The sequence below is a fragment of the Dreissena polymorpha genome, chromosome 16, assembly GCF_020536995.1.
Source record: "Dreissena polymorpha isolate Duluth1 chromosome 16, UMN_Dpol_1.0, whole genome shotgun sequence".
NCBI lineage: Eukaryota > Metazoa > Mollusca > Bivalvia > Myida > Dreissenidae > Dreissena > Dreissena polymorpha.
In genome coordinates, this window is record NC_068370.1 from 18,331,163 (window position 1) to 18,357,160 (window position 25,998).

Below are 25,998 nucleotides of genomic sequence, written 5' to 3' on the forward strand. Positions count from 1 at the left end.
CCCAGATTAGATGGTGCAATCCGCACGGGCTAATCAGGAAAAATACTTTGTGCGTAAACTGGTTTAAGGAACTAACTTTAAATCAAAATTACCATAAAAGATGAAAGTAACGTCCCTGATAAGCCTGTGCAGACTGCAGAGCTAATCTGGGACGGCACTTAACAAATGCTTTAATACCTGGTACTTAAACCCCGTATTTCCCTACTTGCAGGGCCTGTATGCAGTGTTCCGGAAGCCTGCTAAGGAGACAGAGAGCATCTGTCCAGGAGGGCAGGCAGTCCCTGAGCACGGTGTACATGTACAGATGGAGCAGTTCATCAACACCTGCTGCTTCCACATGTGGAACTCCATGCTGTGATATCACTTGGACTTTTGATGTTTCAATGACTGAATACCCATGCACTGCTTTGTCGCTAATAATATGTTCAGTGTACGTTTAGAATTATGAAGGACTCCATAGTATTTGTATGAGATTGAATAGCATTTTGGGCCTTAGAGATACTACTTGGTCGGTAATCTTAAAAAAGCTGTTTAAAATGAAAGACAAATTACGGTCTTTATGTAGTGATAATACAGACACAATTGCTGAGTGGAAAATTCAGAAAATGATGTTCTGTGAAAATGTATAAAAGTTGTTCTGTGAAAATGTATAAAAGTTGCTATGATGATAGTTTTTAAGATTAAGTTTTGATATTATTGTTACTTTTATTAAAGCCTTTTTTTTGTGATAAATGTTTATAATGCTTTGATATTGTTGTTTCTTATATTTAAGTTCCAAAGAAGGTTCCTTTTTGTGATGATTGTTTGTATGATCATAGTCGTATTCTGCAAGATAGGTGTGATAAGTCAAGTTGTAGAAAGACAGATTTACACATTTGCTATGGTTAACAATCCTTAACAAAACACGAGATGGCATTCAGTGCTTATGTGGAGGAGAAACAGAGTCGTACTCTGTGAAAACTGGGTTAAATGCAAGTGCATAAGTGTCATCTGCACAGGCTAATCAAAGGGATACTTTCCACTTCAATGGTAATTATGGTAAGGTCTCTACTAAGTGAAAATCTAGTTAAGGCAGAAAGCGTATCCCTGATAATCCTGTGTTGACTTAACATGTGAATCTGGAACAACACTACGCATAGGCATTAAGCCCCCATTTCCCAGATCCCGGCTCATTTTAGTGTTAATACTCGTAAATTACCAGTTAAGATATTGCATTCATTATATCATGTTGTAGGAATACAAAGGTGTTCCTAAAATCATCCTCACAGTGCAAGTTTTTCAATTCACATCCTTTTTAAACTGGTGTTATGCGCATCTAACAGTATATGCTATGTTTATAGGTGTCTATCGCAACCGTTGTTTATTTTTGGTGTTTTCACTTCATATACACTTTTATCACATGCTATACCCTGTTTCCCATGTAATACAACCATTACATATTTCTTTATATTACACACGTGTAATACAACCTTTTTAAGCGTTTTCATTGGCTTAGTTTTCGTTTATTGACCAATCGCATTTTGTTATTTTGCTGAAATGACGTTGCAACGTCAAATGACGTCATGAAATGTAAACAACATTCGGGATTTATCATTATTTTTGGGTAAATATTTATTTAATTTGCTCATTTAAAAGCATGTGATAAAAAAAGATCTGACACTCGTCATATCATACCATATTTTATTAAACGAGTTCAGGAATTTTGTTAGTAAGCGAGCCTTTGGCGAGATCCTATATATATTTGTTAATGCAGCATCAACATACTAAAACAATATCCCGGAAAGAGAAAAATAATGCCTTTCAATATCAACCATACTTTCGTTTTGCCAACTGATGACAGAAATGATTCGATATACGATGTGAATCTAAATTTAGTTTTAGTGCAGATTCATTCATACGACACAATTTTGTTTTACGGATCATCTCGGCTTAGAGGACTTGACAGTCATGTAAAATATGGAATACAATTTTTTTATAAATAACTGGTAGCAAGATGAGTTGTAGATAATTGGTCAGTTACCACATTTTAACTAACTCTTTTGCTTGTTAATTCTTTTCAGCTCAATTCAACAGTGAAAAATGTGCATAATTTCACTAACCCTTTCCCACTTAGAAGCAAGGTGAAAATGGCTATGTGCAAACAGCATAAAACCAGAACAGCCTGCAAGTAACTCGCAGTCTGTTCAGGTTTTATGCTGTTTGCTGCTCATCAGTATCTAAGGTTTGGAGATGAAGCTTAAAAACTTGAATCTAGTAAGAAAGGTCTTAAATTAATTTTCTAAGGGACTACAAATGCGTGACAATACAATGTACCTATCTAAGTGGGAAAGGGTTAAAAGTGCTCAGCCTCTGTAGTGTGATCAATGGAGGATGTTCTTATTATCTTTCTGTTTGCATGGCAATGTTATGCAGCATACTTTGGTAGCTGTAGAAATCATGTCTCATTTTGCAGTCAGTACATCTCTAATTTTGCGCTCCGTTATGTAAAAATATATAACTGTTGCTATGCTTTGACATATGTAGGCAAATTTAAATTGTTTAAGGCCATTGTCTCTGATTATTATTTTTTGTTTGCCATTGCTCAATAGGTTTATTTGTTTGCCTCTCATTAAAGGCAGTAAATATTGATTTGCTAATAAGTGTTGGACCCTTTCTTTGTTGAGTGGACTGTATACTTTTTAATTACGGTATGCTTTTACAACTAGTTCAGATTACTAAATGGTGAGTTGCCTAATATATTACACGTTACTAAGTAGTATCATTCATTATAAATATTGCCTTCATTCTTGATGTTGAAACAATTCTTGTTTATCTAATTTTGTTTAGATCAGTGCATGAAAATGTTTAAGAGTATAATACAAATCCTTACAGGAATAATAATTAATAAGTTATGACCTTTCAGCAATGTCTATTTTTGTGTTGTGAAATGAAATTCACAGAAGTGCTTTTTCTTATTTGTATAACAATTTGATTGCTCAATATTTAAAATGCATAGTGTTTGATTAAAATTTTCTGATGGATGGATCTTAACATATCACAGTACAGGCAGTGCTATTGTAACAGTATTTATGAAAATGTATGTGAATCATCTTATTTATGATTATCACGAAATTAAGATCTTGTGTTTCAAGGTCCATATATTTTCTTCATGATAAAATGTTAAGAAGTATATGCACTTGTTGATGTGATTCAATTTTTAGTTTTCCTGAGTGGACTTCTGTTCTCAGAATATATAGCTCCTGTGATAACTAAGTATTGAAGCAAGGTGGATGAAACTTGTTGTGATAGAGGGCAATATTGGTAATATGAATGTCATTTCACTTTTTGTTATGTCCAAAATTGTCAGAATTGTGGTTACAGAAATATGTAAAATGTGAAATATTGATCCTTCTCTAATTCAAAACATCTACTTTGATGAAACTCCGTGTATGCATACTAGAGGATCTTACTACGGGGAGTATGCACATTGTTTGTGTTTTTCCTCCTCAATTGTGCTTGAAAAATACTTGTGCTTAAAGTAAGTTGGTGTGTGGGAATATGCAATATATTGCAGTGTTTTTTTGTCAGATAAAAATTGTGGTTGTTACAACTACAGAATTAAGTAAAAACTTCAATCCAGTTCTTCAATAAGTCAAAACGTACTTAAATGAAGATTGAAGAAACTTGATTGAAGATTAGTCACAAGGGGACTGCTGTTTTGTAAGTAACTAAGCTTTTGTTTAACTTGTTATATTATATAATGTCTGGTTTCAAAACCAGTTATATCTTTGCTATATGAATAAAGCATATATTTCTCTTTATTTTTTATTATTATTTTTTTTTTGTATTTTATAAATTGTCATTTTTAATTAACACTGTCTCGCAACAAATCAGTAAAGGAAAAACATTTAATTAAGGAGAAGACTACACTTTATTCATTCAACAACACAAGGCATCGTTCTTAAACAGTGGACCAACTTTTTTAACTTCGAACATCTTCAAACTGGATATCAGATTCTTAAAAAAGTTCATTATTTAGCTCCTCACAGCATGGGCAAAAGTGTTACAATGTTCACTTATGAACAAATGCTGATGCCCTTTAAGGGTTCCCTCTCATTGGACACGCAGGCTCCTATCCACCATTCCTGGTCCGTTCATGAAGGCCCCACCAGCAGGTCTGCCACACTGGCCAGTCCTACCTCTTTCAGGGCCGTACGTAAGGCCTCGGCCGTGGCTTTATCACCATTGTCCTCCTGCAAATATATATACAGTACAATAGGGCATAACATCTATTATTGATAAAAATCCCTTGGCAATGCTATATCACTTTTGTCCTTGAAAAAATCCAGTATACGGTCTATTTACTTTATAATGGTTTTGCAAGAAAACATGTACTCTGCCTTTCCTCTTAAAAATGGAGGGAAATAAAAGTGTACAATGTAAAGTATTTAACAACTGTACCAGTGATGATTGCAAAAAATAATGGGTATGAACTGAATACTTAGTTTTATGAGGTTTAATTGCGAGGCATAGTGTCAGCAAGCTATAGCAGCCATAAACAGCATAACTTTCAGCATAAGGCAGATATGTTTATTGAATTTACACAGCAATGCATAGGAAAACTATAAGTTACATAAACCATTTAATTGGATTACAACTTTCATAACTGTTTGATCCTTATTTTATTACAACAGACCAATGACAAGCCATATTGATTGATAAGTTGGTTTAAAGGGCCAGGACTACTAAATGACCCGCTTCATAAGAAATGGGTCTTAAGCCATTTGGGGCACATGTAGCTCTAGACCAGTGCAGTATGTTTAGGAGCTACTCTGTCTGCTAATGAGACCAAGAAACTTTGAATAATTTTACGGTAAACTGGGTAGCTCCTTCAAACTTGCCCACACTGGTCTGGAGATACGCTGGCCACATATGGCAAACAACCAGTTGATGCAGCTCAAATGTGAGTAAAAGGCCAGTATGATGAATTAAATTTAATGTTAAGCACAATTCTTGTACTGATGATTGACATTGAACGGAGTCCTTAATATATTGTACATGTTAAATTAATTGACCTTGAACTGTGCCCTTAATATATTGTACATGTTAAATTAATTGACCTTGAACTGAGTCCTTAATATATTGTACATGTTAAATTAATTGACCTTGAACTGTGTCCTTAATATATTGTACATATTAAATTAATTGACCTTGAACTGTGTCCTTAATATATTGTACATGTTAAATTAATTGACCTTGAACTGTGTCCTTAATATATTGTACATGTTAAATTAATTGACCTTGAATGGAGTCCTTAATATATTGTACATGTTAAAGTAATTGACCTTGAACTGTGTCCTTAATATATTGTACATGTTAAATTAATTGACCTTGAATGGAGTCATTAATATATTGTACATGTAAAATTAATTGTCCTTGAACGGAGTCCTTAATATATTGTACATGTTAAATTAATTGACCTTGAACTGTGTCCTTAATATATTGTACATGTTAAATTAATTGACCTTGAACTGTGTCCTTAATATATTGTACATGTTAAATTAATTGACCTTGAACTGTGTCCTTAATATATTGTACATGTTAAATTAATTGACCTTGAACTGTGTCCTTAATATATTGTACATGTTAAATTAATTGACCTTGAACTGTGTCCTTAATATATTGTACATGTTAAATTAATTGACCTTGAACTGAGTCCTTAATATATTGTACATGTTTAATTAATTGACCTTGAACTGAGTCCTTAATATATTGTACATGTTAAATTAATTGACCTTAAACTGAGTCCTTAATATATTGTACATGTTAAATTAATTGACCTTGAACTGAGTCCTTAATATATATCGTACATGTTAAATTAATTGACCTTGAACTGAGTCCTTAATATATTGTACATGTAAAATTAATTGACCTTGAACTGTGTCCTTAATATATTGTACATGTTAAATTAATTGACCTTGAATGGAGTCCTTAATATATTGTACATGTAAAATTAATTGTCCTTGAACGGAGTCCTTAATATATTGTACATGTTAAATTAATTGACCTTGAACTGTGTCCTTAATATATTGTACATGTTAAATTAATTGACCTTGAACTGTGTCCTTAATATATTGTACATGTTAAATTAATTGACCTTGAACTGAGTCCTTAATATATTGTACATGTTAAATTAATTGACCTTGAACTGTGTCCTTAATATACTGTACATGTTAAATTAATTGACCTTGAACTGTGTCCTTAATATATTGTACATGTTAAATTAATTGACCTTGAACTGAGTCCTTAATATATATTGTACATGTTAAATTAATTGACCTTGAACGGAGTCCTTAATATATTGTACATGTTAAATTAATTGACCTTGAACTGAGTCCTTAATATATTGTACATGTTAAATTAATTGACCTTGAACTGAGTCCTTTATATATTGTACATATTAAATTAATTGACCTAGAACTGAGTCCTTAATACTATTGTACATGTTAAAATTAAATGTCCTTGAACGAGTCCTTAATATATTGTACATGTAAAATTTATTGTCCTTGAACGGAGTCCTTAATATATTGTACATTGTAAATTAATTGTCCTTGAACGGAGTCCTTAATATATTGTACATGTAAAATTAATTGACCTTGAATGGAGTCGTTAATATATTGTACATGTAAAATTAATTGACCTTGAACGGAGTCCTTAATATATTGTACATGTAAAATTAATTTACCTTGAATGGAGTCCTTAATATATTGTACCTGTAAAATTAATTGACCTTGACGGAGCTGCTTAATTATTGTACATGTAAAATTAATTTGTCCTTGAACGGAAGTCCTTAATATATTGTACATGTTAAATTAATTGACCTTGAACTGTGCCCTTAATATATTGTACATGTAAAATTAATTGTCCTTGAACTGAGTGCTTAATACATTGTACATGTTAAATTAATTGACCTTGAACTGTGTCCTTTATATAGTGTACATGTTATATTATGTTTCCCAAAATTCACACAGAAAACAGGTTCAGTTAAAATAAACAGTAGAAACAGTTTTTTTAAAGATAAGAAGCCAACTCTGACCATCCAGATTGTGAGAATCTTGTTGGCCGTTTCAGAGGGACTGATTTGTTCACTCTCGAAGAAAGCTACATCATCATCTGGGAACTGCAGCTCCGTGGCAAGCTTCTTCCAGTCTCCAGCCACCTGAATGGATACAGTGCAAGCAGTCATACATCAACTGTCATAACAGAAGCTCTCACCAACATTGTTGATAAACATATTTGCCTAGTTTTAAATGATAACTGCACAAATAATACCAGAGTCTGCTATTAACCTGAGTTATCTCTTTTTAGTTGACAATTATGTTGCAAATCTGTTGAGGGTCCTGGGATTAATGCATGTGCGTGAAGTGCCGTCAAAGATAAGCCTGTGCAGTCTATCGGCATAAACTTGATATTTTCTAAGCTTAAACATCACTTACCTTGTCAGCTACACTGCAGATGATGTGCTTGTTTAGTGTGATCTCCTTCGGCTCGACTTCCTTCTCAGCTGTGAAACACCATGATGTCATTAGTTAATGCATGCTTTGGTAAATTACTAAGGAAAGCACATGTTTCTACATTCAGTTCTAGTAAACAGCAATAATACTGTATTTCACATATCAATAACCACAATAGAGAAAAATTCTTAATTTAATAAACAACTTATGTCAGACCAATTTATAAAGAATCCAACGTTTCCAAGAAGAAAATCTCACTGCTAATTATGCAGAAGTCATAAGTTCTTACAAATTTCATCACCCTCCAAACAACAAAGAATCCTTAATTTTCGCATATAAAACCCTAAAAAAATACAAGATCCTTTATTTTAACACAATTGTCTCGTATCTAATTAGAAAAAATTAATTACTTCCAACAGAATCTTAAACTAGAAATGGCGCGGCCGAGGCCGACGCGTATCCCCACGCTGCATGTTTGACCAAGGGGCGCCCCAGGGTTAGTAATGGGGCCATGCATAGTTAAGATTGACTGTATTGTCATAAGAGAAGTTCAGTATCAACTAGAAGTGAATCAGTGTAGAAATGAAGAAGTTAAGTAAAAGGCAATTTTGGGTGGGTGTGGCCTATGTGGGCGGGGCGCCCCAGGGTTGATCATGGGGCTATGCATAGTTGAGATTGACCGTATTGTCATAAGAGAAGTTATGTATCAATAAGAAGTGAATCGGTGTAGAAATGAAGAAGTTATAGTAAAAGGCAATTGTGGGTGGGTGTGGCCTATATGGGTGGGGCGCCTCTGGGTTGGTTATGGGGCCATGCATAGTTGAGATTGACCATATTGTCATGCATAGTTTAGATTGACCTCATTGTCATAAGAGAATTTTAGTATCAATTTGAAGTGAATCGGTGTAGAAATGAAGAACTTATAGTAAAAGGCAATATTGGGTGGGTGTGGTCTATGTGGGCGGAGCGCCCCAGGGTTGGTAATGGGGCCATGAATAGTTGAGATTGACCGTATTGTCATAAGAGAGGTTCAGTATCAATTTGAGGTAAATCGGTGCGGAAATGAAAAAGTTAATGTAAAATAACATAAAAATGAGTGAAAATCTCTGACCCGGCCCCGCCCCCCATAACTTTTGACCCAGGGGTCAGATCAAAATTCCAAATAGTGCAGGGTAGCACATATGCTCATAGCTACCATGTGTGTAAGTTTCAAGGTTCTAGTGCTTATAGTGTAGGAGGAGATAGTGGCCAGGATGGACAGACAGACGGACAGACGGCGGAGATAACCACAATATCCCCACGCTTTTCAAAAAGATTGGGGATAATAAATGACTTAATTTCAACAAAGTGTGAGATCAATATTCACCTTCTTATCGTACTGCTCTAACCCTTTTGCCGACCTTCCTATCTAGTTCCAAGTAAATCTGCTCTATAACTATGCATGGTAAGTAATGGTAAAACCAATATCATCAAAGCACTGTGGATGCTATGCACATGTTCAAGACTAGGCCACTCACTGTTCTGTGTCCCCTGCCTCATTTCCTCCTCGGCTTCCTTTATTTCCTCCTCTTCTTCCTCCACCTCTGTCTTCATCTCCTCACCACCTTCACGCTTAATATTACCATATCAGACATTATAAATATTTAATAAATAATTGATACAAAAATATTTTCTTACATGCAAAAACATTGCTGAGAGAGGTAAATTGGACACTGTCATTTTTAAAAGCAATACAATCGTAACAGTGTAAATTGTATGAGACAAACTTACAAATATATCAACACTCAACAGTATCATTTTAAACAGAGTTTGTCAATGATTGAGCTGATTTCATGAATCATCTAGCCACAGCCAAATGTAACAAATCTATTTTAAGGAAAATAAAATAAATATTTTGAAAATTTATTAAATTCCTTCAGTTATTCCCTGGTAAGACCCATACTGATAAACTGACAAGTTAATAACAACTAGATATTGCTGAATTGCCTCATATTTACCACATTTGGAAAACACTGGATTTCATACAGAAGAAAATATGTTCGTCCTATCATTAAGCAAACCATAAGTGTCTCCACATTGGTAACTCACTGGCATCTGTTTGGCAAGCTTGGAGAGCATGCCGTTGAGGTAGACCTTAAGTTCCTGGGCAGGGGTCGTGGTGTTGGTGAAGAACAGGGGGCTACGTCTGGCCAGCAGTCGCAGGGCCTTCCACTGGAACGTCTGCTCATTTGTCAGTCTGCAGGGACAAGAGATTGAGGATATGATAGATTAAATGAGTCGCGTTCTGAGAAAACTGGGCATAATGCAGTGTGCGTAAAGTGTCGTCCCAGATTAGCCTGTGCAATCTGCACAGGCTAATCAGGGACGAAACTTTTGGCCTAATCTTGATTTTCGGTAAAGAGGGACTTCCTTTAAACAAAAAATACCATAAAGGCAGAAAGTGTCTTCCCTGATTTGCCTGTGCGGACTGCACAGGCTAATCTGGGACGACACTTTACGCACATGCATTAAGCCCAATTTTCTCAGAACAAGACACAAATACATATGAGACCTTGCCCTGACAAAATGGGTTTAATGCATGTCTGCACAGACCAATCAGGGACAACACTTTTCGTCTTAAGTGGATTTTCCCTTCATAGAGACTTCCTTTAAACGCAAAATACCATTTATGAGACAAATCTTGTCTCTGATGAGCCTATGCAGACTGCACAGACTAATCAGGTACAACACTTTACACTTTTGTTGATTTTTAAAATTATATAGCTTTATTAGGGGTGTGATTTTGGAAACCCATCAGGGTTCAACAAAACTCTTCATTATTTAGGGTTATAATAGCAGATGCATACAAGTTGAGAAATTTTTAAGCAATCTTGGCACTTGCAATATGAAATAAGTAAAAAATCACTGGAAATGAACCATATTACCATAAGCTTGCTTGTTTGTCAGTCTGGGTAATTTCCTTACCTCTGGATAATTAAGGGAAACATGTCATCTAAAAACAGATGAACCCAAGAAATGCTACAATGGTGTGTTGTTTGTTTTATTATAATAGTTGCATCATGGAAAAATAAGTAAGATGTCTCCCTTTTAAGAGACTATTCTAGAGTGATCACACTCAGTTTTCTATTGACTTTATGCAGGTACGTACTTGTATTCTTCCTCAACTTGTGCCTCTGGGTCGTTCTGCTCAATGGCATCTTGGAAAAAATCTTCCAGTGTTGGCAAAAACATTCTGAAACACACACACATTTTCTCAATAAACTCACTTCGATTACTAAGTTATAAATTGTAGAGGTTTGTCACAAATGTGAAAATTATTCCAACACATTCAGCTATGTTCAAAGGCTAATAATGTATTGCAGAAACTATCACAGAAAATGAACAATATGACTTGCATATCTACACTTTAAAGTGATGACATATTTCACCTTTTTAATCATATTTTATGCTACTACCTTGTAAATGGCTAATGTAAAGGGCGTATAGCTGAAGACATGCGGACCATTGGGCATGCAAAAAGTTTTCTTCACATCTACCCTTCATGTTGATAACATATTTTAATATTCAATTCAATAGCTTGAGAAATATAGAGATTTGCTCCACAAAATTGCAACATTTTAAGCCACAAAATAATATGGTTCAAACCCATCTACCAACAAAACGGCAGGAAAACATAGTGATTCAAATAGAACCCTATCAACTTGGTTTGAGCATTTTACAAGACGTAGAATGCAAAAACACATTTTACAACCAATTTTATAGTTGAGTAACACAAGCCAAAGTTGGCGCCCATGGTTAAAAGGGATCATTTAGACCTAAATAAAGTAGAAAATGTACCTCCCACAAGTATAAACTATGGCTAACAATGGTTAACAGCTACCAACTCAGAAGCAAAGTGAAAATGGCTATATGAAACCAGCAAAAAACTAGAACAGCCTCCAAGTAACTCGCAGGCTGTTCAGGTTCTAGGTTGTTTGCTGCTCATCAGTATCTTGAGGATGAAAACAAATCTTGGAAACTTGAATCTAGCATGCAAGGTGTTTAATCTTATTTTCAAAGGCGTCAAAACACGTATCTAAGTGGTAAAGGAACAAGTGACTCAGCCGGACCCGTGTTACCTCTGTTGGTCCTTGCAGGCCTCCATGTTGCTGGGGTTGAGGTTCCAGAGCTTCGTCAGCTCAGGGTTGCCCATCTTGATCACCTTACCACCCGTCACCTGGATGTCATCACCTACACGTCGACGCTTTGCTCTGAACAAAATAAGCAATGCTACAGGAAAACTGGGCTTAATGCATGTGCATTAAGTGTTGTCCCAGATTTGCCTTTGCAGTTTGCTGAGGCTAATCAGGAACATCACTTTCAGCATATACTAAATTTTGTTTAGGAAGAGAATTCCTTTAAATAAAAACTATCATGACAGATAAAAGCAGAAAATGTCATCCCTGATTAGCCTGTGTGAACCACACAGGTTTTTGTGGGATAACACTTTACACACTTGCATTTAGCCTAGTTTTCACAGAACGTGGCTCAAATGTGGGAACATTATCATGCTTTGATCTTATATATTGGGCATCAGTCTGATAATTTACCTAAATTTGCTTGAAATTGTGAAATACGTTTATGATGAAAGAGCTTATGAACATAAATATTACATACATTTCATCATTTTGCATGACATACACATAACAATAGTCTTGATATAAAACAAGAGCACCGCATAACAGGTGCCACGCTCGGCTGCGGGTGAAGTTTTGAATCAATGAAAGCTTGTCAGAATTTTATTTTTTTGGCATGTAGAACTCATCAAGGTGAAGCTACATATCAAGTTTCAAAGTTATAGATTAAAGCACTTTGATTTTAGAGCCAATGTTTAACACCTTAACAAAATGTTAAGGTTTAAGCACGACGCGGACGGCGGACGACATGACGAGCTGGCTATGACAATACCTCGGCTTTCTCCGAAAAAAGCCGAGCTAAAAACACCAGGCAACAGACCCACAGATATTTCATACTCCCCTCCCCCCCCAAAAAAAACATCAACACACACTCCACACATACAAACAACCCATACCTCCTGGGTTTCTTCAGGGTCTCTCCCTCGGCCAGTTTCTTCTCAAAGTCTGGACATCCCTCGTTTTTCCAGCTGTTCCACTGCTCTTCTCGCCCCAGAATGTGCTCCACTGTCTTGACAAACGTCTCCCCGTCTGGAGGCGTCTCACGGACCAGCTGGTAGATCCTCTCTGTTGAGGCCTTGATCCATGATGTCTGCTCATCTGTCAGGGTCTGGGCTGGACTGTAAGTTCAAACAGATAAACATTAGCCTCCACTGAATATGTGAAGAGGTTGGATGATTTTCCCCATTGGAACTTTACACAGACCGTCTGATCGTTTTAAGAAATCAATATTCTTTCACTGATTTTTTTTATACCCCCACAAAAGAAGTTTAGGGGGGTATATAGGAGTGAGCTTGTCTGTCTGTCGGTCAGTCCGTTGGTCGGTCAGTCCGTATTAAGTGTCCGCTCTCTATTTCAAGTTGTTTTCATCCGATCTTCACCAAACTTGGTCAGATGTTGTATCTAGATGATGTCTTGGTCAAGTTCATATATGGGTCATGCCGGGTCAAAACTAGGCCACAGGTCACTTAGTGCATTTTAAACATTGAGCATGGTGTCTGCTCTCTAATTCAAGTTGTTTTCATCCGATCTTCACCAAACTTGGTCAGAAGTTGTATCTAGATGATGTCTAGGCCAAGTTCGAAAATGGGTCATGGCACATCAAAAATTAGGTCACGGGGTCACTTAGTGCGTTTTAATAATTGAGTATGGTGTCCACTCTCTAATTCAAGTAGTTTTCATCCAATCTTCACCAAACTTGGTCAGAAGTTGTATCTAGATGATGTCTAGGTCAAGTTTGAATATGGGTCATGCTGGGTCAAAAACTAGGTCACGGGGTCACTAAGTGCGTTTTAAACATTCAGCATGGTGTCTGCTCTCTTATTCAAGTAGTTTTCATCCGATCTTCAACAAACTTGGTCAGAAATTTTATATAGATGATCTTAAGGCCAAGTTTGAACATGGGCCCTGCCAGATCAAAAACTAGGTCACGGGGTCACTTAGTATGTTTTACATATTCAGCATGGTGTCAACTCTCTAATTCAAGTAGTTTTCATCCGACCTTCATCACACTTGGTCAGAAGCTGTATCTAGATGATGTGTAGGTCAAGTTTGAACATGGGCCATGCCGGGTCAAAAACTAGGTCACAGGGTCACTTAGTGCATTTTAAAGATTGAACATGGTGTCCGCATTTTTTTGTGAAGACAACATACAAAATATTCTGTGTCAATGTGGCATGTGGGGTTATGCGTCACGTCTGTGACAAAGCTCTAGTTTTAACTTGATTGATTTTCACCATTGGAACTCAACCCAGACTGCCTTATTGTTTGTAAGGATCTGTACGACTTTTGGCATGACACTCGCTGCTCTATCACTATAGCTCTTTGATAGAAATTGTCAATGTTTAAGAACCAATTTGAAGATAATGTACATGTGGATTTTATTGTTGTGCACAGACAAAATACCTTCACTTTGAATGCACAATAAAGGCTGAAAATCGACTGATACTTTCTTAATTTCTTACGTCTTAAACTTCACGGTAGTTCCGAGGTATTGGAAGATGATTAGGAACTGGGTCAGCACGTAGCGGCGGAAATTGCTGTCATTGAGCTGGAGATTCAACAGCTGTAAACCAACAACAGAAAAACATCAATGTCTCAGTTAACACAATGTCATATTGCCATGCTTCCACCAGTGGTATAAATACACTGTAACTCCAATATAACGCGCTCCGTTATAACGCTGAATCCAATATAACGCGGGGGGTGCTTGGATCCCATTTTTTCTCCAAACTTCCATTTGATTTCTGATTCAAATCCGTATTATGCAACTTCATGTATTTTAAGACAATTCAAAGATGGCGGCAATCACATGTTGATTGCTTTATTCAACCGTCCGTTGAACCGATTATAATCGCCTCGAGGTTAAACAACACTGACAGCTAATTGGTGTTAATCTGTTGTGTAATGTCAATAAAGGTGTGAAAAACTCGCGTGTCAGTGTTTATTACATGTAATTCTCATCAGAGCAGTTCAGTGCGATAATTTCCATAAGTTAAGTGCAAGCGGGATAGTTATACAATTAAAGTAATTCAAAACGATTGAAACATTCTTACTTTGATATGGTTGCAGTTTGACTATATTAAATGAGCGGCTGTGAAATATACTGCCCACTGTATAAAACAACTTTTTCTGTCATTTTATTATCATTCTAGTATTATGTCATTTAATCTTTCAGAGCGTATATAAGAAATTAAATAATGCAGACGATTTATTTACATGCAAACGCAGTGTACCGGTAATTGTTAACAGAGTTTCACTTTCATTTTCGCGCGGTATCAGAAAGTCCCCGGGAAACACGTTTTTTGTATGCGTATGACGCAATAAAACAACTTTTTTGTACATGAATCGTATTGCATTCAATCTAAATTTAAAGTCGCTCGTCCAATGAAAGCTCTGCCCCATAATGCACTGTACTCTTAACACTTCTGAAAATGGCATATATGCGTACGGTTGTGTGTACGAATTTCTTAAACATATATCGTCATTAATGTTCAAGATTATTATTTTTTAAGTGATGTTGCAATTTTATTGGATTATCGGATAAATGTACACATAAGAAAAGCGGTATGTATACTGTTATCGATACGATTCAGTTTATATGCATGTATTTACGTCAACACAGCATGGCAATATACATGACCTATATTATAGGCTATTCTATACCTGTTTTTTTTATAGCGCCCCGCAGTTAATGAGCTCAAAACTTATAACGCGGATCCTTTATAACGCTGTTTCGCGGCTTGGACCCCATTGACCGCGCTATATTGGAGTTACAGTGTACTTATCTACTTATTTATGAAAGACTCATTCATATCATATTGGATTATAAATTTTAGGAAGATATCATATTTAAGATAATGCACACATTGACTAGCAAAGGTTGCATTGCTTATATGCATAGAAACTTCCGTGATTGTTTTTGAACCAAAATCTCAACTGGTAACAACAATGCCATACCTTTTCACTGGTGAGATACTTGGCAAAGAATGAATCTGGTTCTGTCGTAAGACGCTTCTGATTGGGGGTTTTCTTTGAATTTTTCATGTCATCAAGCTTTGCACTGGAAAAAGCCTCAAAGACTGCATCAGAATTCTGAAGAATAATTTTTTTAAAGAACATGGGCATTATTTATTAAATACCAATCAAGAAATATCAACAATGCTTTTATTAAAGAAACAACAATAAGAAACATTGCATTTAATGCAAACCAACCTGACCTAACATACAATGCACCCTTTTCTAATCACAAACATTAATATAAACAACGTAATAATTAAAAGAAATTTAATAATTTCAAAAAAGTTACATGAAATAACATTAAATACCATATAAACATTCTTCATAAAAGAATGCTCCGCTTTATGGTGAAAAGTCGAACGTAAAAAGGCTTGACAACCAAGCGGAATATTTCCATGCATGAGCTGCATAATGCAAGAGTGGACGGGTGTGCTGAAAGCTTAGCTCTAGACCAGCTCCAGACTACCCTGTTTGCTGATGAGACCATGAAAACTTGTTTGAATTTATAGCGAAAAGTTTAGCTCAAGACTTGACTCTGAGAATGCATCACTGGCTGGTCTGGAGATATGCTGGCTGCATATGGCAGTAGACCAATGTCTGTATTACTAGGCTCATATAATGCAGCTATGGTAATACAATAATTGTTAGTTGCACATAGCATTACAACCATCTATCAGTGAAGTCTGATTTTGATCTCTTTTTTAGAAACTTTGAGAAAAAAGTTAACATAAAACTGAGCATGAAAGCTTCATTTTCTTGATGCTGATATATAGTTAATACCATTAAGGATAATTTCAATAATGCATGCTTGGTGATGGGATAAATATTTCACATATATGAAATTGTATTCAAGACAAGCCCATATTCAAAGTGAAGGAAATCAGGACAAGAAACATTTCAATATGAAAATGTAAAGCTTATTCCATAACATACCGTTACAAATGTAGACCAGAATTTTTTCTCATAGCACTGTACTGGTCGACGAAAAAAGTCTTGAAGTGACCAGAACTTCCCATAAAGGTTGTAGTCTATTGGCACATCTCTACAATATTATTATACAATAACAATATATTGATTTACAATTAATTATCATGAATAATTTTGGGAAATATTGGTAAAGGAGCATTCAATGAACATGTTTGTGAAGTTTCAACAGAATCAACCAACCTGTACATGAGATGTCATTTAAAAGAAAACTTAAAGCACAAACAACAAGAGCAAAAGGCTCTAACATAAATGTTAAGCATTTGTGAAAAATACAAGAAATACAAGAAAATGTGACTGACATTGACACCTATATTTGACTTTTTTGTAAAGTAAAATGCCCCAAATATTTTGTTACAAGGTTTTAACAGTACTTCTGTTATGGTCTTCATAACAACGAGACCTTTCCTGCACGATAGAAGGAAACATGAATGCCTTCTCCCCACATGGTACTAGCTACTCACGGTTTCTTTTCCTCAGTGTCCCCATCTGCCACCTCCATTATCTCCAGCTTCACTTCAGCCTCATCATCGTCATCCTGCCCCTCCTCCTGTAGGGATACACATTAACAAGGCCATGTCAGTTGGTGCAATAAGACATAATACAAATACTTTATCATGCTCAACTCTCTACGCAGAAACAAAAAACCAACGAATGTTATTAGAATGCTGGGAAACACAACAAAATCACCAAAAAAGTGGTTTATAATCATTAGAATTACAAATTATGTTTTATGTTCAAATTTACTTTTTTAATATTTTGCCAAGCAATGGTATTAAATATGTACAAGTTTCAGAACTTTGTTCAGCTCAGATCATTCAATCATTTCATATACCATAATAAACAAGAGATGTGTTTGTCAGAAACACAATGCCCCCTTCTGCCCCGCTTTGACGCCATATATTTGCCCTTTGACCTTGAAGGATGGCCTTGACCTATCATCACTCAAAATGTGCAGCTCCATGAGATACACATGCATGCCAAACATCAAGTTGCTTTTTGAAGCGAACATAGATGTTATGAGCATTTTCGAAACCTAAATGCGAAACCTAAATGCAAAGTGTGACGGAAAGACAAACAGACGGACGGATGGTCCGATCACTATATGCCCTCCTTCGGGGGCATAGAAAGACGCTGGAGTGAAACTGGATGTTTAATTCTGCCCTATGTGTGCAAGGTACCCTAATGACAAACCTTAAATTTGAAGGCTGGGGTCTCCTGTTTGGTATGACTGTACAGGGTAACATTCTCTAGGTTGAACTGGCTCATCAGGTTCAGAGCTGATAAAGAGAAACAAATCTACTTTTAATAAATCGATATTACCATTCATAATAATAACTAGTTATGTTGTAATTATGGAGAATGTTAACCAGCATGCATCAAACACGAACATTTAATAACAGTATTTTAATTTTGCAACAAAATGTATGCCAATGAACATTCAAACCTGATTTCTCAGCGAGAGGGAAGAGCCTTGAGAGAAATAGCTGTATCCTCCCACAGAACACTGTGTTCTGGGACTTGGACAGCCGACGTAACAGATCTGGGGATTGGATACAAATGAAACCATACAATAATTGATAACATATGACTGATAATAATTTATAGAGAATAACTTTTTTTATAAATATAAACATGAGGATCTCCATTTAAAAGTTTAATTGAATATTTATGAATTAATAGACACTGTAAGGTGATTTAGGTGATAAGTTGACAGGTAAAACTTCCAAACTGAAGAAAGAATGTCCAAGGAACCTACCAAAATTAAATCTACTCACCATTGCACATTCGCAGAAGAAAGTTCTTTCCAGTGTCATAGAATGTTTGCTGCAAAATATTGCCATCAAAAAATCTTTACTAAAACATTTGCCATGGAATACTATTTAAATATGTGATTTTAATGAAAAATTCTAACCATTGAATTTACAAAAACTTGAGTGATGTTTAAATTCAATCCAACAAACAAGTGTTGAATTTCACCAGGAATAAACAGAACTTCCCATTATGAGATACCTCAATGGAAAATAACATTCACATGTAAATTTATGTACAATCTTTAGTTCTTGTATGCGATAATAGAAAAATCAAGTGCTAAAAGTACTACTTTTGAAAACAATCTCTTCGTCGAAACTGTTTTATTTTCTCTTGAAATGTCAGTTATATAATATTTGAGTGTTGAGGGTCTTCCCATATAAGCCTGTTCAAGCAGCACCGGCTAATCAGGTACAACACTTTCTGCATTTATGGAATTTTTCTTTTAAAGGAAGTCTCTTATAAACAAAAGTTAAGTCTTAGCAGAAAGTGTCATCACTTATAAGCCTGTGATGACTGCACTGGCTAATATAAGATGATACTTAACACATATGCATTAAGCACAGGTTTCCCAGAGAGCAGCTACTTTGATCCAAGTTTATCTACTGGTTTTAATTACCGCTATTAGTTTTGGATAAAGAGTACATTAAAAGTGCTACATAACAAGTGCTACATAGCAGATGATTGGACCAATATCAATGAGGCGACAATCTTGAACAATCTCAAGAATAAGTACCAAATGGAGTCAATAAAGCATCAGTTAATTATATAATACTGATAGAAATAATATCAGTTTACTTTTTTGTGAACAACCCTCAAGTATTTGTTAGTTTAACGGATTTACCTAATCTGTGACAAAGAAGCTTTAACCGTTTACACTTATACACTTGTCTGGAACAGTGAACTTACAGATTTCCAAATGCGCACTTTATCCTCCACCAGGTTGAAGAGATCCTCGCATTGTTCCAGGGGTATCACATCAAATATGTCTGTGAGCAGCAGCAGTGGAACAATGGCTGAACATAACTCTGAAATATACAATATACAATTAAGTATCAGATTTCAATGTCAAGGTTACACGTATTCCTTGTCTCAGAACACTGGCAAGTTTCTGTAAATCTTATTTCAGATGTGAAGTATTCACTTATACAAGACAACAGCTTGTATAAAGGTGGACAATACAAAAGCCTATAAAAAGGTTAAACACTCTTAAAAAACAAGAATATCGGTGAAACTGATGGAAGCTCCCCTATGATGCGCTTTGTCAATCTTTGTGTTAATAACCACATAAAAAATATATTATTAGCCTCGGTGACCTTGACCCTAGTGACCTCAAGCCTCATCAAAAGGAAGAGGTCCATGCAAGGTACCTACATGCAAAGTATGTAAGAGATTGGTAAAATATTTAACGCGCTATGAGAAACTGTAACAACATTGTGACGGAAAAATCTATTTTAGCCTCGGTGACCTTGACCTTGACCTCAAACCTCATCGAAAGGTAGAGGTCCATGCAAGTTACCTACATGCCAAATATGTAAGACATCGGTAAAATATTGAAGGCGCTATGAAAAACTGTAACACAATTGTGATGGAAAAATCTATTATTAGCCTCGGTCGACCTTGACCCCAGTGACCTCAAACCTCATCAAAAAGTAGAGATCCATGAAAGGTACCTTCATGCCAAATATGTAAGAGATTGGAAAAATATTGAAGGCGCTATGAGAAACTGTAACAAAATTGTGGCAGAAAAATCTATTATTAGCCTCTGTGACCTTGACCCCAGTGACCTCAAACCTCATCAAAAGGTAGAGGTCCATGCATGGCACCTACATGCCAAATATGTTAGAGATCAGTAAAATATTGTAGGCGCTATGAGAAACTGTAACAAAAGTGTGACGGAAGTAAGTAAGGAACCCCAAACTGGCAACTATATGCTCCCCATATATATATATATATATAATATACACACTCTTAAAAATGTGTCCATAAACAATACAATTGCCTGTGCAATTTTTTTATTAACAATAAAAATGCCAATATTAAGGTGACCATAAACAAAACAAAAGTCTTTAATAAGTTGTCTATAAACAATACAAATGGCTATACACATGCTTGTTTAAAGAGGATAAATACAAACTTATATACACGTACAAAGATGACCATAAAAAAAGCACCTTTACTATGGTGACCATAAACTATACAAACACCAATATAAAGGTAACCATGAACAATGCTAAGTCCTATATATAAGTGACCGTTGACAATTCAAAGGCATAATTGTCACAATTAACAATACAAAAGCCTGTATGTAAGGAATGAGAACAAAACTAATGCCTACATAAAGATCACCATGGCCAATACCATACATATATTAATAAGCCTATGAGCAATACTAACACCTACATAAAGATGACTGTGAACAATTAAATCACCTATAAAAAGGTGACCATGAATGATACAGTCTCCTATATAAATCTTGACAGATATGAACCACACATTTTTTTGAGGGGCACATATCTACCTGCTTGTGCAGCTTCTATAGACAGACATATGAAGTTGCTGTAGGCCTCACATCCCGCATCATCGAACTGAAACATTCATAAAATATCACATACGAACATCATCATCCAGTTGAACATGCAACCAATGACAAGGATTTCATAGATTCTAAGTTGTAAAACCGACTGACATAATGTACATGTAGCAGGTGAAGTATAAGGACAAAGTATACTACATTTCTGTGCCAAGTCTATACTGAATTTCATATCATAATAACATTTCCAAAACATAGAAAATATTTATAATTCATAAACATAAAAGTCAATACTTATTATATAAACTTATCTATTAACTTATTAACACATTAATTTTGAATTTAAAGTTATAACAATAAATTAAGCTCCGTGTGCATGTACATTGTATAAGGACAACATCACATTATCAATCAATTTTTCTAGATGAGCACAGTTAATATTTACTAAAGTACTTTTACATCTTTCCTATTATCGCATAAAATCCATCTTACTGATGTGACCATGTCAATGCACCAGCATATGGCACAAATACTTACACTCAGATCTCTTAGCACATCACGGAATGCCTGATCAATTGTGACTCTTTTTTCACTTTCGCTGAAAGTACAAAGTGTAATGATAACATTTTTAATAACAAGATCACCGCATAGCCAATGCCAACGCTCGGCTGCCGGTGCAGTTTTGAATAAATGAAAGCTTGTCAGAAGAGGTTTTTTTCTAGAGGTCACAGTGACCTTGACCTTTGACCTAGTGACCCAAAAATGGGTGTGGCATGTAGAACTCATCGATGTGCAGCTAGATATGAAGTTTCAAAGTTGTAGGTGGAAGCACTTTGATTTTAGAGCCAATGTAAAGGTTTTAGCACGACACCGGCTATGACAATACCTCGGGTTTTCTCCGAAAACAGCCGAGCTAAAAATATATATTAAAAAAAAATGCCATAATGTCAGAGAAAAAATTCTGAAAATCAAATAAAAAGTACATGTGAAGTAATGCATCTATTTAAATTAGGGATGCAAGAAGTTAACTGGTTAACCTACTGAAACATCCAGTTAACCGGGTACATTGTCGGGAATAGGTTAACCTGATTTATTTTTATGTCCCCCAGTCTTTACTGGGGGACATATTGTTTTTGCCCTGTCTGTTTGTTTATTGGTTTGTTTGCGTCAAACAAGATGTGTTTGTGAAACACTATGTCCCCCCATATATTTGACCTTTGACCTTGAAGGATGACCTTGACCTCTCACTTCTCAAAATGTGCAGCTCCATGAGATACACATGCATGCCAAACTAATAAATTGCTATCTTCAATATTGCAAAAGTTATGTCCAATGTTAAAGTTTTTGGACGGACGCACAGACAGACTGACAGACAGACAGAGAGTTCAAAAACTATTTTCCACCCTTCGGGAGCATAAAAAACTATGAATGACTAAGTTCAAAACATGATTATTTACCTAGCTGTATATTCCTGTAAGAACTGTTTCAGGGAGTCCAGGGAATTCTCAGTTGCAACTTGCTGAAGTTCATGCTGAAATGTTGATTTGAATATTCTTTTTTCTTTAAAAAGATAAACTTTCATAAAGCTGGCTATTTGTTAGCAAAACAAGGCAGGCCTAATATCATTTTTAAGAACTTTATACAGTCTTAAAGAAATGCATTTTTAACATTAAACTACAAGTTACAAGTCAGGCTTTAATATGAACAATTTATAGCAGCCAGAACTCATTTAATAAACTAAAAGTAAGCTTCACAACAATTCACCAAATCTGTCTTTTACCTTTTGAAAAGGTATTAGTTTAACTTTTCTAATGAATGTGATCCGATAAAAAAAGTTTAATATGATTCTAACATAAATGCTTTGTGATGTTGCTCACGCTTTTTAAATAGATTGTTTGTAGATAAAGACATGTTTTAGTATTCAACCACTGATTTCTGGCCTTCATATTTTACTGGCAGTCTTCATAAAACGTAAAAGATGAGGTCGACATTTCATTTGGGATTTAATTCATTTCCTAGATAAATTGCAACTTGAAACCAACTTAATTAAACCCATACAGTTGTTCAATCACTTTTCATTAATTTTCATAGTAAATTTCTTCAATGTACAAGTTATAAATGTCAGTCATACATGTAAAACTTAAAAGACTTGTTCAGTTTGGTCAAATGACACATTTAAAAAAAATGGTCATAGATTAAAAAAGCACGCAAAATAACACTCCTGAATAAGAAATATTCAAAATATTTTTCAAGTTTAGATTTCAACTCCCTCAAATCATAATATACTATTTTTCCAATAGAAATTCTCCATTCAAAATTTGTTTAATGCTCATAGCTTGATGAACAATGTTTCTTATAGCAATAGTGAAATTATAACGCTAGATGTGGTCTCGTAACATAGTTTTAACAAGATACAAAATGCTGATTTTCAATTTTTGTGTGACAATGTATTCCATGTGAATTACCCACGACGATATCTGGACATTTACGAGCGAACGCGATATTGGCTTTTGGGAAGCTCGTGAGAACTACATTGTGCTTCCGACGTTGTCCGAAGCCAACCTTTTTTTACTTGTAAATTTTCAAATAAATTTGGATTACTTTGGTTTAAGTTAGATTTTTAAATGCAATTATTTATTGCTTTTTCCTCAGTTTGGTTGTGTTTGCATTTATTCTAAAGCGTAGTAATTTAAGTGAATAAAAATACTCAAAGCGCATGCATGTGACACCATTTGTTCTTAATGTAAACAAAATGATCAGTACCAGGATACGCTCGATATGGTGGAACCACACAATACTTGGGCTTCTCCTGTAAATAGCCTTTATATGCTTGTAGCTTGATGGACAGAACAATCAATACTTTTGGTAATTTTGCTGTCATTCTAATTTTTGTGTAAATGTTTCTATCAGCCAACTTGCTCCGAAATAGTACAATGATACAACACACAAGCATTGACATGGCCAACATAAATAAACACTATCTTAAGTTCCAATGTAGCCTGTAGATAACACATAATAAATTTACCTTTACCATTTATACGCCAACGCTTACACGCCTATGCTAAATGAAGAACATTTGCAATTTGCTTAATACAATTGGCTTTACAAAGGTCGGTAAGGACCGTTGAGTACACAACGCACAGTTAAGTGCACAAGTATTCTCCAGAGTGAGATTTGTACATCACATGGAAGAAGAACACATGCAATAATTCAAAACAATCCGAATATTTTCATTGTCCGAAAAGTATATAAGTTAATTACAACAAAAAGAACATCACTTTTCACGTTGAAAATGTAATGTTTTATTTTTAATTCAATAGGATTTTACATCAATTTTGATATTGGACATGAAAGAAGGCCTTCATATAACACAATACATACGATAAACGTTTTTCGGGCAGAAGTAAAATCAAACGTCGCCACAGCAGCCATTTTTTTCAATCCCGAATTTACCAATCGTAATGAGCTTTGTGTATTATGGCATACTTCTTTAATCTGGTTGTGCTATTTAAATTGCAACTTTTGCTTTGCAATCATTCACGAGATAAAAACAATGTTTTTAATAATCTTTTTGTCGGATGAAAGTTAATTATTCCAGTAGATAATGTTGTTGTTTCAATCAACAAAACCATTCTGTAGCAGATGTGAATACTCTGACAGTGTCTATCACAATAATATACTTTTTTCTGTTTTAGCCTTTCTACCTATAAATTTGTGCACCTTATTTACAAAAATTACAGCGAAAACATAACTCAGTTGATTTCTGAAGAAGAAAGAGTTAATATGCTGACTTGATTTTCTATTTTATTGGCACAGAAGGGATATAATTCTGATAAATATCAAGACATGGTAATGGTCCTTGGTTAGTGACCTCAAAATGACCTAGACCAGACTTTGAAGGTTAAACATTGAATGAATTGTTATACACCTGTACAAAAATTAATTATGCTGAGTGCAGAAGAGTCATATTCTTAATAATGACACAGAAAACTTAAAGGGGCCTTTTCACAGATTTTGGCATTTTTTAACTTATTCATTAAATGCTTTATATCGATAAATGTAAACATTGGATCGTAAAAGCTCCAGTAAAAAATCAAGAATAAAATTTAAAAAAGGAAAAGAACATTGTCCGGAGCAGGTTTCGAACCAGTGACCCCTGGAGTCCTGCCAGAGTACTGAAGTAAAAACGCTTTAGCCTACTGAGCTATTCCGCCGAGTACATATACTTGAAGTATTTTATACCTTATATAAGCAATCTTCGTAGTTTCACAAAATTTAACGACAAAAACAGAACTCTCCAAATTATTCAATCGTTTCGCGTTGCAACGCTTTATAATTTTTAGATTTTAAAATCGTCAAAAGATGCATATAATGGCTATATAAGACCATGGTAAATGTTCAGTATTACTGTTTCCTCACAAATATCATAACTAAAACGAAAATTTGCGAATCGGAAACAACTTTTTTCAATTTTGTCAATTTACCAAAGCGTGAAAAGATCCCTTTAAGTGAATACCATGAGTATGGAGTTGTTGCAAGCAAACCTAAACAAATTAGAATATTGACCTCAATAAGTGAAAACCCAAATCCAAACCAAGTAAACCACAATTTAAATATATAATCAGCAATTTATTTCCCAGGTCCTGATCCACAGACACCACGATTAAATGATCTAAGAATCACTTTGAGACACAAGTTTAAGTGAAAATGATGGATGATCCCCAATTATGCACTTTGTAAACGTAAGGAATAATTGTGTAGAAACTTTATTTATTCAAAAGTCAGAACTCCCTTGAAACCCAACGGAATGAAACGCAAAGTAAATATACACATGCCCATATCCTATAGGTATAATAACTTTAAAATGTCATCGAATTAGGATCTTTTGTTTCAATTATCTTACACAGATAGGTTAAAGTCAACTCAAATTACTAATAAAAGCACAATAAACATTATTGGAGTGGAACAACCTGAAAATATATCA

General features: G+C 35.1%; 2 protein-coding genes across 2 annotated transcripts in view; one reads left to right on the plus strand and one right to left on the minus strand.

Annotated features, from left to right (window-relative positions):
* The window catches only part of LOC127861693 (KICSTOR complex protein SZT2-like), a 167,356-nt gene extending 163,560 nt beyond the window's left edge, over positions 1–3,796 (plus strand). The window contains 1 exon segment of the mRNA XM_052400377.1: positions 212–3,796. Coding sequence (XP_052256337.1) covers positions 212–358 — 147 coding nt within the window. The 3' untranslated portion in view covers positions 359–3,796.
* LOC127861482 (THO complex subunit 1-like) lies at positions 2,594–24,484 on the minus strand. The gene is made up of 20 exons (XM_052399990.1): positions 24,396–24,484; positions 22,472–22,545; positions 21,552–21,612; positions 21,003–21,069; positions 19,391–19,509; positions 18,448–18,496; positions 18,117–18,212; positions 17,864–17,949; positions 17,134–17,219; positions 16,619–16,727; positions 15,626–15,760; positions 14,131–14,231; positions 12,565–12,786; positions 11,612–11,743; positions 10,642–10,725; positions 9,582–9,729; positions 9,011–9,104; positions 7,476–7,543; positions 7,076–7,198; positions 2,594–4,232 (listed from the first exon to the last, which is right to left on the minus strand). The coding sequence occupies exons 1-20, from the start codon at positions 24,444–24,446 to the stop codon at positions 4,134–4,136; spliced, it is 2,004 nt and encodes a 667-aa protein (XP_052255950.1). The 5' UTR covers positions 24,447–24,484; the 3' UTR covers positions 2,594–4,133.
* Positions 24,485–25,998: the final 1,514 nt, after the last annotated feature.

Excerpts from the sequence above, each read along its gene's own strand:
- LOC127861482 (XM_052399990.1), bottom strand. The coding sequence starts at position 24,446 with ATGGCTGCTGTGGCGACGTTTGATTTTACTTCTGCCCGAAAAACGTTT. Across the intron at positions 21,070-21,551 it reads ATGTGCTAAGAGATCTGAGT|TTCGATGATGCGGGATGTGA; the intron begins GTAAGTATTTGT and ends TGAATGTTTCAG. Across the intron at positions 10,726-11,611 it reads GCCTGCAAGGACCAACAGAG|AATGTTTTTGCCAACACTGG; the intron begins GTAACACGGGTC and ends TGTGTGTTTCAG.